The sequence below is a fragment of the Acipenser ruthenus genome, chromosome 49 (genome assembly GCF_902713425.1).
Source record: "Acipenser ruthenus chromosome 49, fAciRut3.2 maternal haplotype, whole genome shotgun sequence".
Classification (NCBI taxonomy): Eukaryota; Metazoa; Chordata; class Actinopteri; order Acipenseriformes; family Acipenseridae; genus Acipenser; species Acipenser ruthenus.
Window position 1 is genome coordinate 1,753,497 of NC_081237.1, and position 18,124 is coordinate 1,771,620.

The window sequence follows — 18,124 nt, forward strand, 5'->3', positions numbered from 1 at the left end:
AAGGAGGTTAAGTGACTTGCTTAGGGTCACACAATGAGTCAGTGGCTGAGGTGGGATTTGAACCGGGGACCTCCTGGTTACAAGCCCTTGTCTTTAACCACTGGAAATTATTATTATTATTATTATTATTATTATTATTATTATTATTATTATTATTATTACAGATATTTGCCTGGTGTGAGTTCCGATAATATTTGTCATGTTGTTGATATTAGTTTGAAAATAAGTAATGTTAAATATGTTACATTATTTTAGTTCTGCTATCTCATTTTTGGATTGTTTTAACTAGATCAAAAAATTAAAAAAAAAAAAAAATCAACAGAAAACACGACTGAGTTTGTAATGTGTGACGCATGGCTTGCTTCCTGTTAACTCACCACTGCAGCTCTGATTACCGTGCTCTGTGTTGATAACAGACAGGCTCACACACGCCGACCCGAATGCACAGCAGTTGCGTCCTCAGTCCGCGGAACGGAACGACACACAGCGAGCTGTGTCCAGGGCTTTAAGACTATGAAGACCTGCGGGGGGATTAAGTATACACTGTTTGCCTGCTGCTATATTTTCTGGGTAAGTGAATTCAGAATATCGTAATTGTCATTCTCAAAACTATTATGTGATTTTAAAATACACTGTGTGTGTGTGTGTGTGTGTGTCTCGGGGGCTGGTGGGCGGGTGCTTTTGACAAAATATCCCCACAAAAATAGTAACTCCTTAAAAAAACACATTTGTAAAACACATTTATAAGAACTAAATATGCCTGCAAAAAAAATAGTAACAGTGCCAACATGTTGAGTTTGTTGTCAACTTTCGCTCTGTGTGGAGTCTGACGAGTTAGAAATAATACATAAAAATATAGTGAGAGTTAATCATGGGGTTTCCATGCGAGTTTTCTTTTTTAACTCGAGACATTTACACTAGAAAAATGTGGGGGTTCCATCGGAGTTTCATGGGGTTTCCATGCGGGTCAATGTACACGTGAAATGGGGATACGCGTGCACGTTTGGGAGAATTAGTCGTTTAAAACCGGTTTGTGGCCGAAAATAAAAACGGCCAAAGAGAGGGATAGGGTAAATCTCATTTACTCGTGTAAATGACGAAACACGCGGGAAAATGAGCGTGTTTATTTTCAACTATAAATATTGCAAGGGAGCAGGTCAGTTGTTACTGTGGATTCCAAATGTTAGAAACTAGTGGCTGAAGGGCAGTTTTATGGTTAGCAGTGATGTAGTTCACCTTAATAATAATGCGGGCAGCTTTTTTATTGTTTTTTGCTGTGTCTGGATACAACTCTTATGTGTTCAGATACAGTGAGGTCTGCATGTATACAACTCTTATGTGTTCAGATTATTATTTATTTCTTAGCAGACGCCCTTATCCAGGGCGACTTACAATTGTTACAAGATATCACATTATACATTATTTCACATTATACAGATAGCACATTATTTTACATACAATTACCCATTTATACAGTTGGGTTTTTACTGGAGCACTCTAGGTAAAGTACCTTGCTCAAGGGTACAACAGCAGTGTCCCCCACTAGGGATTGAACCCACAACCCTCCGGTCAAGAGTCCAGAGCCCTAACCACTACTCCACACTGCTGCCCAATACAGTGAGGTCTGCATGTATACAACTCTTATGTGTTCAGGTACAGTGAGGTCTGCATGTATACAGCTCTTCTGTGTTCAGATACAGCGAGGTCTGTGTGTATACAACTCTTCTGTGTTCAGATACAGCGAGGTCTGCCTGTATACAACTCTTCTGTGTTCAGGTGCAGCGAGGTCTGCCTGTATACAACTCTTCTGTGTTCAGGTGCAGCGAGGTCTGCCTGTATACAACTCTTCTGTGTTCAGGTGCAGCGAGGTCTGCCTGTATACAACTCTTCTGTGTTCAGGTGCAGCGAGGTCTGCCTGTATACAACTCTTCTGTGTTCAGGTGCAGCGAGGTCTGCCTGTATACAACTCTTCTGTGTTCAGGTGCAGCGAGGTCTGCCTGTATACAACTCTTCTGTGTTCAGATGCCTTGTGCAGTTCCTTCGTGCACGATTATGCCTGATGCTTCTGAATCTTTCTTGAAGTCCTTGGCTGTTTATCGTGGATAGCTGTCGGATGATTCTCCTACCTGCTGTACCCATCATTTTCTTTGGCCGTCCTCTTTTTGAAGCTCTTCAGTTGAATTTCCTTTGTGGTACTTCTTGATTATTGCTCTGATTGTGGGTTTTGGTATTCCAGATTTCTTTGATAGTGTTCTGTAGTCATTTCCTTTGTTTGCTACGAGTGCTTTTCTCAAACGTGAATCCCACTCCTTTGTCTTGACTATCATCTGCTGGGTTGTCAAAATGTTCTTCTTCAATAGATGTTGGAAATAATGACCTATTTTTCTGGCTATTGACTTTATAATGCTGCTTCATTACTGTGTAATTGTTTTCAATCAAGTCATATATATATTTTAATTAGTTATATTACATTTTAACAGACTTTTAATGTAATGGTGCCAATACTTTTGTCATGAACAAATATTTTAAATTTCTTAATTATTATTTTTTTTTTTTTTTACAAAGATTTGTTTTTTAAACTACCAGAAATTGTGTATTTTGGTCTTTGTCATATTAATTTTGGCTAATGCTCACTAAATGTTTTCATTTCATGTGTTTCCTGGAATGATCTTATATTAAGTGTCTCGATCATGTTAATCATCACCTCTGCTTCACTCAGGTAGACTCGTCCTCATACACTCGGGTAGACTCGTCCTCATACACTCGGGTAGACTCGTCCTCATACATCTCTGCTTCGCTCGGGTAGACTCGTCCTCATACACTCGGGTAGACTCGTCCTCGTACATCTCTGCTTCGCTCGGGTAGACTCGTCCTCGTACATCTCTGCTTCGCTCGGGTAGACTCGTCCTCGTACATCTCTGCTTCGCTCGGGTAGACTCGTCCTCATACACTCGGGTAGACTCGTCCTCATACATCTCTGCTTCGCTCGGGTAGACTCGTCCTCATACATCTCTGCTTCGCTCGGGTAGACTTGTCCTCATACATCTCTGCTTCGCTCGGGTAGACTCGTCCTGATACAGTCATTCTAGCACTGCAGATGATGTAAAAACAGGGCCCTGAGCAGCATGTTCTATTTACGCAGGTTTAACTGCAAGAATGTGGGGCTGACTTGAATTCATGCCTCTGCTCATGTATATCTTAGTTAGCATGAATTGGATGAGCAGTGGATCTGAGCCTTGTGTATATCTTACAGTTACTGTGAATTGGATAAGCAGTGACTCTGACGCAGTGTCTGCATGTTCTTCCATACAGGTCTCCAGTGCTGTGTTGATATCAGTGGGTATCTATGCAAAAATAGCGAAAGAAGGAGGTAGGTGTGAAAACATGTGGTGCTGAAAAACTCCTTATTTGCTTTTTTTGCGTGTTACAGAACCCCTTGCAATGTTTACAGGAAGCGCATCGTTCACCTTTGCTGTGTCCCATGTTGTCTGTATTGCAGCGTTATATTTTTAGACATATCGCCAATGCTTTTGAAATTTTGAATCCCACATTATGAGTTGTAAATCAACTGGGCAATTGATTTTTCAGTATTTACACGGGAGTGTTCGCCAGGAGAAAATAAAATGTGTAAGGACCACAGTGTATATCCAGATCACACTCCCTCCTGCAACAATGCTGGTTTTCTATTCCCACAATACAGCACTCATTTCAATCACCAGCATTGTTACAGGAAGGAGCATGATCTGGATACACTGCGGTATATTATAGCCAAGGCCATTGTGAGCTCCCCAAATGAGTTATTCCTTTTCATGTATAAATGTAGCAACCTTTCACATAATGATATAGTATTTCAGTTTCTGAGCCTTCTAAGCAGTGCCTCCAGGAACAGCGAGGAATGCTTTGTGCTGTGCTGTGTTCCCTGCAGAGCCTGTTCTTGTTTCACAGGTGCGGTCGACTCACTGACAGCAGACCCAGCTCTCCTGTTGATAGTGGTCGGCTCTTTCATGTTTATCATCACGTTTTTCGGCTGTTTTGGGGCCCTGAGGGACGCACTGAATCTGCTGAACATTGTAAGTACAGTAAGGAAGCTTGGATGAGTAATATGCTAATATCTCCTAAACCATTTCAGCTGCAACTTTGTATTTATGGAAACTGGGCAAAATCTACACCCTTCACTTTGAACTGTGACCTAAAGAAATGGAACCTGCTGCCTCCACAGTGTCAAAGCTTTGTGTCTCAGAAACCACTGAGATAGTGGCTTCATATTTACAGGGTTATATAAACCTGTCAGGCTAAATGTGTTGCTGGCCATGATATTGACCTCTGACCTAATATGGCTGTCATATTGAGGTCATGTGACTTATGAAAATACAGTTTCATAAAGACAGTAACCTTTGAGTAATTGTCTTACTGTTTGTTACAGAGCTGTATTCTATGATGTTCTTAAGTCAGTTCCATTACCAATGCTGTCGAGTAATAAGGAACCCTTTCACTGCCATTTGACTTCTATCCTTACAAAGTATTCAATCTCATGACATCCCCTTTGATTATTCTGTGTTTGATTTCTTTCTGATTCTCTTTTTCCCTTAGTTTGCGGGGATTCTGGTTGCCATTATTGTCTTGCAGATTGCAGCTGCTGCACTCGGATTCGTATTTTCTGACTTGGTAATTCTAGAGGATTTTTAATCTTTGGGGAGAGTTAATCAAACAATATATTGCTGTATTTTTACTTGCATTATTACCCAGGACAGCCCCCCAACATACCCCTACATTAACAAAGGTGCCATTCCCATTGTAAAAGCATAGTGCAAATCTACTGTGCTAAATGTTTACAAGGGAGTCTACAATAAAAGTGACTGTGACAGGTAGAACACTACAATATTAGGTTTGAATTTAGAGTATAAGAAAAGTTATGAACAAGAGGAGGCTGTTCAGCCCATCAGCACTCGTCCGGTTCCTAGCAGCTGATTGATCTCAAAACGTTATCAAGTCGGGTCTTAAAGGATCCCAGAGATTCAGCATCAACAATGTGGCTGGGAATCCCATCCCACCCCCTCCCCACTCTCTGTGTGAAGAAGAAAGGGCCTCCTATCCACACTGTGTTCTCTGGTCCTGGTCTCTCTGCTGAGGTCATGACTGGGGCAACTTTGTCAAATCCTTTTTAGGGTTTTAAAAACTTGAATCCAGTGCTTGTTTTTCTTTCTGTTTTTCATTCTTGAAACTTCTTTTAAAAAAATGTTTGAGCTCAGCAAGGTTCATAGCAATAAAGCCATTGCAAGCTGCTTCTAGAATTTTTGCATCATCAATGTGAGACTACTGATAATTCTCACCTTCTACACCTATGTAGCTTCACTGTAATGAAAAAAAAAACAATCAGACTCGTTAGCAACAGCAATGAACTCACCCAGCCCGTCACAACGAGACTGTCAACAGAGAAGAGTAATGAACTCACCCAGCCCATCACAACACAGCTGTCAACAGAGAAGAGTAATGAACTCACCCAGCCCGTCACAACACAACTGTCAACAGAGAAGAGTAATGAACTCGCCCAGCCCGTCACAACACAGCTGTCAACAGAGAAGAGTAATGAACTCACCCAGCCCGTCACAACACAACTGTCAGCAGAGAAGAGTAATGAACTCGCCCAGCCCGTCACAACGAGACTGTCAACAGAGAAGAGTAATGAACTCACCCAGCCCGTCACAACACAACTGTCAGTAGGGAAGAGTAATGAACTCACCCAGCCCGTCACAACACAACTGTCAGCAGGGAAACTCACAGAGGTGTAGAAGGTGAGATGAAGAAACCTATTAGTCTCGCTGTCTTGCCGTTATACTGTTTTCACACTGGAGCTAAATGAATCCAGGAGCTGAATCTGGTATCAAATCCAGGAGTAGTTTCATAGTGCCTTTCATAGCAGACCACCAGATGAATGCATGACAGAGTATCTCTGCATCCGGGAGGGAAAGGTAGGGACGGACCTTTGAGATGTTTTGGAGGTGATAGAAGGAGGATTTGACTACAGAGGAGATTTGGGCATCAAAGAAGAGGTTACTATCCAGAAGTACGCCAAGGCTTTGTACAGTGGGGGAAGGCAGCAGCAGACAGTTTCCAAGGTTCAAGGCAGCAATATTGAGATTCTTGAGTTGAGTTTTCAATCCTAGTAGAAGTTGTTCAGATTTGTTAGTGTTGAGCTGAAGAAAATTGGCAAACAGCCAGGCCTCGATGTCTTGGATGCAAGCTGAGAGCCGGACCATGGCAGAGGGACATCCAGGGTCTAGTTTTAGGTAGAGCTGGGTGTCGTCAGCATAGGAGTGAAACATGAGGCTGTGTTGGCGGATGAGGTGATCCAAGGGAAGCATTTAATGTTGAAGAGAAGAGGTCCAAGAACAGACCCTTGAGGGACACTGCAAGTGACCGGATTTGCGTCAGCACTGCTTCCACACTGGAAACTAATCCCAGATTGATGCAGTTTTGTTTTTCTCCACTAAGCTGTGTAGTGCAGTTCTTTGATGGTTATTGTTATTAAGTAGTGAGCCTCGCTGAACTTTAAGTTTCAAGGATGTGTTGAAAAACAGAATCGCCCATAACTATTAAACACTCAATAGTGCTGAATTCAGAAAGGTAAAGAAACTCCAATTCAATGACATACGTTTTTTAAAAAAAGACTTTGTCAAAATGTTTGTAATTGAATTTCAGTTTTCTTTGTATTTCTGAAGAAACTGAAACAAAACAAAAGAATTGGAAATCAAATACTATGAATGATGCGTGAGTCAGAAAGGTATTTCATGGGGCTCCTGAGTGGTGCATCCAGTAAAGGCGCTCTGCATGGAGTGCAGAATGCTCCCTATAGCCTGGAGATCCATGTCATTGCCGACTATGACCAGGGCTTCCCAGGGGGCGACGAACAATTGGATGAGCGCCGCCCGGGTAGGGAGGGCTTAGGTCGGCAGGGCAATCCACAGTTCACCGCGACCCCTGTGGCTGAAAGGGCGCCTGTGGGTCTGCAGTGGAGCCGTTCAGATCTGTGTTGTCCTCTGGCACTATAGGTCTGGTGGCTTCGCTGTGGAGCCGCAGTGTGAAAAATGACGGCTTGGCAGGAACACGTTTCGGAGGATGTGTGTGTTAGCCTCTGTTTCCTGAGTCACCGGGGGGTTGCAGCGGTGAACCGGGATTAATAATAACACAATTGGTGATTCAAAATTGGGGAGAAAACTCGGGTAAAAATCATTGGCAATGACTACATTTATAACAAAAAAAGAAAGGTATTTTATTTTGTATGACCTGATTCTCTGCCAGTGAACTGACTGAAAGTCTTTCTCAGTGTTGAAATGGGTTTGGGTTCCCATTCTTCTCTTCAGGTGCTGATCAGAACAGAGGCTGTCATGAGGAGAGGGATCACCACATACAGAGATGACCTTGACCTGCAAAACCTCATTGACTTTGTACAGAAGAAGGTACAATAATACTGGAATAGACCAAGCTTCAACAGTGCATTCATCAAACTACTGTATGGAGTTTCCTCATTGTGTATAACTAGGGCTTGAATGTACTGCTCAGAGCTCAAGCTCAATGCCAGTCTAAAGGACAGATCTGTGATAGCAGCCTCCACTCACTTCATTATCGCATTCAAGTGATTGGAGCTCACTTAATCATCCCATAAAGCTTGCATATATTACACTTCCATTAGCTACAGAGGTCTTACCTGTGCAGTTTAGAAATAAACATGTTATTGTAAAATGTCTTTTCATTTTAAAACAGGCATGTGGTACTGCACGAGGATAAAGAAACTTCTCAGTTTGCTAGCCTTGCCTTACAGGAAGTCTTTAATTTCCATGGTCATTTCACCCCAGCAGTGTCTGCTGGATCATGTTACTGGCTGAAAGCATGTCAGTCAACAGGGGAAGCAGCCGATTGGTTATTGACTATTGCCAGTGAAAGGGTGGGGACAGTTCAACTCTCCATGGCCTGCAAACTGAAATTTCTTTACGCTAGTGTAGCACCAGATGAAATGACTTGTTTGCTAAACACGTGTTTCTTTCAAAACTGCACATTTGAGAGCTGTATAATGAATGGATGTGCATGCTGGAGAAAGTGAATTCACTATTTTGTTAGCTGCAATAACTTTTCTGGAAAATATTTGTCAATTGATAGTCAAAGTGCCCTCCATAAAAATTAAGCATTGGAGGCTTTGAGCCCATCTCTGTAGCATTGTAGAAGCTTCACCATGGGGTACAACACTGATAGGGAAAAACAGCCTGACTGTGGGATTTGAAGGTCCTGTTATAATCACAGAAGACCTCAAATCTCAGCTCAAGGTTAGAGAATGTTTCTAATACAATATAGAAGCCAGGTAGCCTAACCAAGTGCTGTTCTACAGAGAAGAGCTGTGGACAGGCATCACATGAGTCTTTTTCTATGAAGGACATATTTTCAGCAATTCATTTTCAGCAATTTCCTTTTTCAAACGAGCCGTGGGCGAAGGCCTTATTGACTGTCATACACAGTTATTTTCCAGTTAACCAGACAATTCCTATTCTATAAGCGTGTTGTGCTCGCTGTGGTTTTACAGACATTGTCATTGGGCTGAATCACCATGCAGTTGGCTGTAGATTGTGCCTCTAGGCTGACAGCACCTTGTGAACATTGCTTAACAGCTCCTTTGCCTTGTCTAGTTTCAGTGCTGTGGGGTTAGCCAGTACACAGACTGGTCACACAATGTGTATTTTAATTGTGTCGACTCGAACCCAAGTCTCGAGCGCTGTGGTGTGCCCTACTCCTGCTGCATTAAAAACAATGAGGTAAATATGATACAAACACTTTTTAAAAATAACAGAGCCCTCTGCACCCCACCCCGACACTGTTAAAGTAAGTTTAACAAACACAATAACAGAGCCCTCTGCACCCCACCCCGACACTGTTAAAGTAAGTTTAACAAACACAATAACAGAGCCCTCTGCACCCCACCCCGACACTGTTAAAGTAAGTTTAACAAACACAATAACAGAGCCCTCTGCACCCCACCCCGACACTGTTAAAGTAAGTTTAACAAACACAATAACAGAGCCCTCTGCACCCCACCCCGACACTGTTAAAGTAAGTTTAACAAACACAATAACAGAGCCCTCTGCACCCCACCCCGACACTGTTAAAGTAAGTTTAACAAACACAATAACAGAGCCCTCTGCACAAACACAATAATTCTGTAAATTTGTTTTGCAGTTCCATTAGCTATATAGGCCTCAAATGTGCAGTTTTGAAAGAAACACCTGGTATTTGAAAATGTGATATCTGGTACTACACTAGGTTAAAGAAAATATTGATAGGTATAACAGTTTACTAATGTTTTGCTTGCAATTGTTTTGGGCACATTTCAACTTTTCTCTGATGTATTATTTAGTTTTTTTTTGTCAGTTTGAGCATCCAACCATACAAGTATTCCTACTGCAAGCTTTTTTACTCCGGACATCATTTCCTGTTGTACTAAGAAAGGTCCCTGAAGACACTGTGTTTCTCAGACGAGAGTGTTCTGTGCAGACTGGAGTCCCGTGCTGAGCTCGGCAGAGACGAGAGTGTTCTGTGCAGACTGGAGTCCCGTGCTGAGCTCGGCAGAGACGAGCGTGTTCTGTGCAGACTGGAGTCCCGTGCTGAGCTCGGCAGAGACGAGAGTGTTCTGTGCAGACTGGAGTCCCGTGCTGAGCTCGGCAGAGACGAGAGTGTTCTGTGCAGACTGGAGTCCCGTGCTGAGCTCGGCAGAGACGAGCGTGTTCTGTGCAGACTGGAATCCCGTGCTGAGCTCGGCAGAGACGAGCGTGTTCTGTGCAGACTGGAGTCCCGTGCTGAGCTCGGCAGAGACGAGAGTGTTCTGTGCAGACTGGAGTCCCGTGCTGAGCTCGGCAGAGACGAGAGTGTTCTGTGCAGACTGGAGTCCCGTGCTGAGCTCGGCAGAGACGAGAGTGTTCTGTGCAGACTGGAGTCCCGTGCTGAGCTCGGCAGAGACGAGAGTGTTCTGTGCAGACTGGAGTCCCGTGCTGAGCTCGGCAGAGACGAGAGTGTTCTGTGCAGACTGGAGTCCCGTGCTGAGCTCGGCAGAGACGAGCGTGTTCTGTGCAGATTGGAGTCCCATGTTGAGCTCTAAAATAGAATACTTGTTTACAATTATGTGTTTCTTTCAAAATTGCACATTTGAGAGCTAAAGCATGTATGGGATTGTTTTGTTGCTACAATCACATTAAAAGGGTGGTTCTACATTGGCTTTAAAAACATTATACACTTCACAAGCCCATATGTGTGTGCCATTAAAGGTGTTTAATAAAATGCTATTAGTAAAAAAAAATAAAAATAATAATTGCTTGCATTTTCATTGTGCTTCGCTAGCATTCATCCGCTCTGCTGCAGCAGGTAGTAGCAGGATGGTGTGCGGCTCAGAAAGTTTACCTGCAGCTAAAACTAACCTAAGTAATGTAAACAAACTGACATACCAACAATACCTGTTCCTGATGAAGCAGAGTGCACTGAAGGCTAACCTGTGGAGGAATGTTGTGAACACTCTCCCAGGAATGAGAACTAAGTTTTCTACATCAGCGTGTCTGTGTTAATGATGGCACAGTACAAGCTTGAATCTGTGTAACAGACCAACACATTTATACATTATAAAAAATAAACTGACAAACGTTTAGACTAGAAGTCTTTTTCAAAGTCTTCAAATGCTGGAATGGTTTGAGATTCACTGCGTGCACTATTCTGGAGTGTGGACTCCACCCCTGATTGATAAAGTGTGAATGATCTCTTAATGGTCACATCAAGAGGAGTGGGTGTGTGCCAACTATCCACGAATGGGACATGAAGCTTGCAGAGGAGTTAGGGTTAGGCATGTAGACAAGAACAGAAAAGAAAGGAATATCCAGAAATAAATAACATAAAATAAAGATGTGAGAATTAGAAAAGTTAATGCAAATAAACTCATGAAAGGTGATAAGACGGGAGGGGTGTGTGGAGCGCGAGGTCGCAGTGGGAATATGTTCTGGTACAGTGCGGTTATATTGTTCATTCTGAATGGGGTATCGGTTATTATTTGAAGACATTGAAAAAGTCAATAACGTTTTGAGATCATACTTTTTGTGTACCCTTTCCTGTTGGCAGTCTATCCTAAACACCATGTGTGGGTATGGTATGCAGAGTTTTAAGGCCTGGTCTATTGAAGACAAGATCCACCTGAATGGCTGTCTGAAGAAGATTGGGACATGGGGAAGACAGAACCTGCTTATTATTGGAGGAATAACTACAGGGCTGTGCTTGCTGGAGGCAGGTTTGAATAACACATGCAGTGCACAACTTCAATACACCTGTAATAGGTCATTAGGAGGCTTAACTACTACTACTAACTACTTTCAAAACTGCAGGATTCAAGCACCAAGTGGGTGGTGTAGCAGTAGAACAGGCCCATGAACAGAAAGCCCTTGCTGTTGCAATAGACTCCTCACTGTCAGCAACCACACAGTGTGGGGAAGCAGTTACAAAGTGGGGAGTCATGGTTGTGTAACACACTGGAGAGATCACACTTAAAATATTGTATTTACTCCTAGTCCCTAAATAACAGCAGGGACATCGTTAGACTTCTGTCTTCAGCATCATAAACACTACCAGAATATGTGATTTAAACACGGTGCTCGCATTACAAAAATGGATGCAGGAAAAAATGGCTACAATTTCAATAAATGTCAATAGACAAGTTCACTCTGAAAAGACCCCCTACGGTAGGTGAATAGGAAATATTTCATTTTTGGCCATTACTTGTAGGCAAAATCCCCATCTTACACAGCTATGGCCAAACGTTTTGCATCACCCTAAACTGATGAAAATACTGTTCTACTATTATGGATTCCAGTAGACTTTTTTGTGATATAATTTTGTAGTTTATTTTTTAATTTTTTATTTTATTACACGATGTTAAATAAGAGAGCTAAGTTATGTTCATGTAGTTTATTTTTAAAGACTCAATCCTAAAATTCCAGAGCTGTAGAGCTTTTCAGCAGCATATAAGAAGTATTAATGTCATGCTGAGGTAGGGTACGGCATAAACAGAATAACATCTTTGCATTTGTATTTAAATGAGAATGCTTTTTATTAATCCTAACAGATTTTTTTTTTCTCTCCTCAGATTTTTATGATTACATTGGCTGCAGTTCAGACCTACCAGATCAAGAAAATACGAGAGAAAAGGAGAAAGTCAACTGTGAGAAAATCTAATCCCAGCTATAAAACTACTGTCATGTGTTAAAACTTTGAGCAGAAGAACACACACAACACTGTAGACTTCTCTGGATTGCTGTCGGGTGGGTCTGGGTATTTTCCTATAGTCCTCTGGAATACTGTGTTCATTTATCTTTGGAGTCAATTACTGCTTCTGTGGTAAACTAACCGGGCCTCATAAAACAAGTTAAGAGCTGGAAGTACTGAAATGAGAAGTCCTGCTAAATGTAGGATACTAACCTAAAAGTAATTGTAACTAGCAAAATAATTTCAGATGCATTCGCTACATATATTAGCTGTGTGTGTGTGTTTGTGTGTGTGTGTTGAAAGAAACAGAACTGCACATCTGAGACCTACATAAGGAATGGAAGGGCACGGCAGGTAATATTTATGGAATTTATCTTTAAACTTTAATGTGATGTGATTAATGACTTGTAAATGTGATTTTTTTTTTTTTTTAGATTTTAAAAATAAATGTAATACATGCTTTTTAGTACTAGAGGTGTGGGATCAAATCCAGCTAGTCCGACCACAAGCTGTTTTTGATTCAAACAGGATGCAGGCTCAGGGAGGGCAAAAGCAGCCTTCCACCAAAACTGGAGCAGCTGTCTTCCTGTGTCAGCTGGGCAGAGTGTGCACTCAGGCAGGCTCTGCTGTAAGAAGCCGGGTGGAGTGTGCACTCAGGCAGGCTCTGCTGTAAGGAGCCGGGTGGAGTGTGCACTCAGGCAGGCTCTGCTGTAAGAAGCCGGGTGGAGTGTGCACTCAGGCAGGCTCTGCTGTAAGAAGCCGGGCGGATTGTGCACTCAGGCAGGCTCTGCTGTAAGAAGCCGGGTGGAGTGTGCACTCAGGCAGGCTCTGCTGTAAGGAGCCGGGTGGAGTGTGCACTCAGGCAGGCTCTGCTGTAAGAAGCCGGGTGGAGTGTGCACTCAGGCAGGCTCTGCTGTAAGGAGCCGGGTGGAGTGTGCACTCAGGCAGGCTCTGCTGTAAGAAGCCGGGCGGATTGTGCACTCAGGCAGGCACTGCTGTAAGAAGCCGGGTGGAGTGTGCACTCAGGCAGGCTCTGCTGTAAGAAGCCGGGCGGAGTGTGCACTCAGGCAGGCTCTGCTGTAAGAAGCCGGGTGGAGTGTGCACTCAGGCAGGCTCTGCTGTAAGAAGCCGGGTGGAGTGTGCACTCAGGCAGGCACTGCTGTAAGAAGCCGGGTGGAGTGTGCACTCGGGCAGGTGCCGCCCACAGTGTTAAATACAAACTGAATCATTTATTTAAATAAACGCATTAAGGGCAGATATGTACATCTTACTAAACAATAAAAACTCTTTGCTTGCATGTGGAAAAACTCTTTCATTTTGTCTTTACAAGATGTACTGTAGGCTAAATCCAGGTTTCAGCAGACTATACAATCTTTACAATATCTACTGCAGACTTTGATGGGATTTTAGAATGAGAGATTTAGACAGTCAAGGGAAGGACTGTGTAGGACCCAATCTTCATCTTCTTTTTGAATAACCTGATCTTGTAAAATGTGGAATTCCCAGGCTCAATGATGGCTGTGTAGCATGGCCTTTCCAGATGATTACACCGTGTAACAAATTTTTTTTTTTTTTTTTTTTGGTTCCTGGGTAGTAAGTGTTATTTCCTAATTGCTTATGCCTCAAAAGTATAGAAAATGGCTATTATTCCCCACAAACTTTGCTTTTGTGACCAGGACAGTGATATTTTGAAATTTACTTATTTTCCAGAACATTCCAGATAGATTCAGTGCTGGGTGAAATAAATGTATTTTTGTAGGATGGTACAGAGGGGAAAAGAGAGCCATGAAGTTCGCTATCCCAAGAATTTGGCGGGAACCCACTGACCACTCAAGCAACTGCTACTTCTGCATGGTGGACCCTTCCAAACGTCGGACTGGCAAGAATGCACCTGCTATCATGTATCCGGACCTTCCTTCATCCATCGCCCCGGTGCCACACTGCCATGAGCTCCCCGTACCCACTCCTCCGGAGAGAGAGCAGCCGTCTTTAGAAGAGAGCAGCAAGTCAGAGAGCGAGGAAGACGTTATAGATCCAGATGACAATTTCAGAGGTGGAGCTGAGGAGAGAAACCCATACTACCCCAACCAAAAAGACCTCAACGACTTGATTAGAGATCTTGGTCTCACCAAGTCCAATGCCGAGCTTTTGACGTCTAGGCTCAAGCAGTGGAACTTGTTGGATGAAAGTGTGCAAGTCGCAGATCAGAGGAAGCGTCGCCAACCTTTTTCCAGCTTCTTCATCCGTCAAGATGGGCTCTGCTTCTGCCACAATGTGACCAGTCTGTTCGAGGCAATTGGAATTGCCTGTAACCAGAATGAGTGGCGCCTCTTCATTGACAGCTCATCCAGGAGCCTCAAAGCCGTGCTGCTCCATAATGGTAACAAGTACCCGTCTCTTCGCCTGGCTCACTCGGTGCACCTCAAAGAGGATCACAGCAGCATCAAGACCTGTCTTGAAGTATGATGAGTATGGCTGGGAGGTCATAGGAGACTTCAAAATGGTGGCATTCCTGATGGGTCTCCAAGGCGGTTTTACCAAGTTTCCCTGCTATCTTTGCCTTTGGGACAGCAGGGACACCAAGGCGCACTACCACAGGCGGGACTGGCCACAGCGGACCGAGTTCTCTGTGGGGAGGAACAACGTCAAGTGGGAGCCACTGGTGGACCCCCGGAAGGTGCTGATGCCACCACTGCACATCAAATTGGGCCTTATGAAACAATTTGTCAGAGCTCTAGATAAGGAGTCGGCAGCCTTCAAGTACCTTCAAGACTTCTTCCCTAAGCTGTCTGAGACAAAGGTCAAAGCCGGTGTCTTCGTCGGACCACAGATAAAGAAGATCCTGGAGTGCAATGAATTCCCCAAGAAGCTCACTAGTAAGGAGAAAGCAGCTTGGAACAGCTTTGTCGCAGTGGTTCGGGGCTTCCTGGGCAATCACAAGGCCGAAAACTATGTGGAGCTGGTTGAGACTCTGGTGAAGAACTACGGCACAATGGGCTGTAGGATGTCCCTCAAAGTCCATATCCTTGATGCTCATCTTGATAAATTCAAGGAGAACATGGGAGCGTACTCGGAGGAGCAAGGCGAGCACTTCCACCAGGATATACTGGACTTTGAACGCCGCTACCAAGGACAGTATAACGAGAACATGATGGGAGACTACATTTGGGGGCTGATTCGTGAAAGTGATTTACAGTATAATTGTAAATCTCGAAAAACTACTCACTTCTAAATCTTTTGTAGTCATTTTTGTATTACTTTAGTATAAATACATGTTAATTTGGATTCATATGTTGTTTTTTTCTGACTTTATGTGAAAGAAAAGATACAAATTCGCCCATTTTCTCATTGGAAATAGGTACATTTCAAAATATCACTGTCCTGGTCACAAAAGCAAAGTTTGTGGGGAATAATAGCCATGTTCTCGAGGCAGAGAGAACACCGCCTGGTGTTCTCTCTGCCTCGCTTCGCCCACGCTACTCCACTACTCCGCTCGCTCCACTGGCTCCCGATCACCGCTCGCATCCAGTTCAAGACTCTTGTACTAGCCTACAGATGCCTTGACCAGACTGCACCCAGCTACCTCCAGACCCTCATCTCTCCTTACACCCCCACTCGACCTCTCCGCTCCGCCTGCACTAGAAGACTAGCTCTACCTCCGCTACGCTTCCCTGTCTCCAGAGCCCGCTCCTTCTCCACCCTTGCTCCGCAGTGGTGGAATGACCTTCCTACAGATGTCAGGACTGCCCAGTCCCTTACCACATTCCGGCACCTCCTTAAGACTCACCTCTTCAAACAGCACCTGTAGAACTCCTCTGTTTGTATCCTGGGACACTATCACCCTTCATGTAAATGTGCTTTATTTTGCTCTTATCTGTCCCCTATTTTACTGCATTTAATCCTGTACTTCAGAATACTGTAATCTGCCAAGTGTTTAACCTGTAGTACTTTGTATTTAATCACATCCTGATGTAACTATCACTATTTAATCATATCCTGATGTAACTATCACTATTATCTGCTGTATTATTGAATTGTGGTTTGTCACACTTGAACAAAAGTTATTGTATTTCTTGCTCTTATTGTATTACTTGTATTGTAACACTTGAAATGTATTTGCTTACGATTGTAAGTCGCCCTGGATAAGGGCGTCTGCTAAGAAATAAATAATAATAATAATAATAATTTTCTATACTTTTGAGGTATAAGCAAATAGGAAATAACACTTACTACCCAGGAACAGAAATTGTGTTACATAGTGTTAACTAATCCTAGAACCCTGCTAACTAATCCTAGAACCCTGCTAACTAATGCTAGAACCCTGCTAACCAATCCTAGAACCCTGCTAACCAATACTAGAACCCAGCTAACTAATCCAGAGGGACTGCAATCTGAGTGAGTATCATGCTGTTGTTCAGTGTGGTGTGTTCTGCCTTGTGTTTCATTTAAAAATTACAACCTGTGAGTCTGTCTCCCTCTAGCAGCATATCTGTAGGAATAACAGGAGTTAAGAATATAATTTAAGAATATATTTAATTAATATGTGCAGTGGTTTTCATTTAATTAGGGCAGCAGTGTGGAGTAGTGGTTAGGGCTCTGGACTCTTGACCGGAGGGTTGTGGGTTCAATCCCAGGTGGGGACACTGTTGCTGTACCCTTGAGCAAGGTACTTTACCTAGATTGCACCAGTAAAAACCCAACTGTATAAATGGATAATTGTATGTAAAAATAATGTGATATCTTGTAATAATTGTAAGTCGCCCTGGATAAGGGCATCTGCTAAGAAATAAATAATGATTAGCACTCTGTTCTCATAAACAAAAAAATCTTAAGAGTTAAAAATTGGCGAGATTAACAATTGAGCAATAAATCACTGTCACAAAGACGGCCAGAGTGGGTGGCGTCAGACCAGACAGGAATTCAAACACACAGACGGTGATGGTGATGAGCTGAGTGCAATGGCTGCACTCAGCGTTTATTAACAAATAAAAGGTTTGAACAATGGAATACAAAACAGGACACGGCACTTGCGCCAAAATAAATAGACAAACAAAACGGACTACACAGACAAACGGTGCAGGACAGACAGACGAACACGGTGAGAACAAACACTTATATTTACGATCTTTACTGCTAATTACTCCTTTCTCTCTCACCCGTTCTCCACTCTCTAAACACCTAACCACGAGTGACTAAAAATGTGCCTATTTATACTGTTGTGCTGGGATTCAATTACTAATTAATTATTCACTTGAATCCCAGCACGTGAATTAATTCTGTGCAACCCCGTGCTCACATATTACATTTAACCAGCACGTGAAGTGATTTGTGCTCTCCTCGTGCCTAAATACAAATCTACACTTTTTAAATATACGTGAAACACAGACCCGTTTATATCCCGTGTACCAATGACTATACACCAACATTAACACACGCACGCAACATACAAATGCACACAGGGACGGGGCACATTGCCACATATACCCCCCCTTGTGCGCAGCACACATGGCCTCAACGGCCACCTCCCCCCTTAAAAATCCAGCAGTCCAGGACAAAGTCTCGGGCTGGGAAGGGAGGCTTCAGTGGGCCCATGGCTGGCCATGCTGTCAGCACCCCTGCCGGTAGTGGCACGGCTGACAGCCTGTTGGTCCCGTCCTGCAGCGAAAAAGCTGCGGGGGCAGGTGGTCCCCCGACCTCCCCCTTCTTCGTAGCCGGCAGCTCCCTCCTGTGGGGCTCCGGCCACAAGAACTCCTGCAGCGAAACTGCTGCTGGGGAAAGTGGTCTCCAGACCTCGTCCCCCTTCTTTGTAGCCGGTAGCTCCCTTTGGTGGGGCTCCGACCACAGT

At 43.5% G+C, this 18,124-nt stretch overlaps 1 protein-coding gene across 3 annotated transcripts; it reads left to right on the plus strand.

Annotated features, from left to right (window-relative positions):
* The first annotated feature begins 390 nt into the window (after positions 1-390).
* LOC117428909 (tetraspanin-33) lies at positions 391-13,843 on the plus strand. Of its 3 annotated transcripts, XM_034912196.2 has the most exons (8): positions 393-570; positions 3,313-3,370; positions 3,946-4,070; positions 4,591-4,665; positions 7,362-7,457; positions 8,676-8,801; positions 11,143-11,304; positions 12,161-13,842. In XM_034912196.2, the coding sequence occupies exons 1-8, from the start codon at positions 514-516 to the stop codon at positions 12,278-12,280; spliced, it is 819 nt and encodes a 272-aa protein (XP_034768087.2). In that variant the 5' UTR covers positions 393-513; the 3' UTR covers positions 12,281-13,842. The 3 variants fall into 3 exon arrangements, with proteins under 3 accessions (XP_058870978.1, XP_034768087.2, XP_058870977.1); XM_059014995.1 differs by lacking the exon at positions 8,676-8,801 and having other exon boundaries at positions 391-570; positions 12,161-13,843; XM_059014994.1 differs by lacking the exon at positions 4,591-4,665.
* The last annotated feature ends 4,281 nt before the right edge of the window (positions 13,844-18,124 follow it).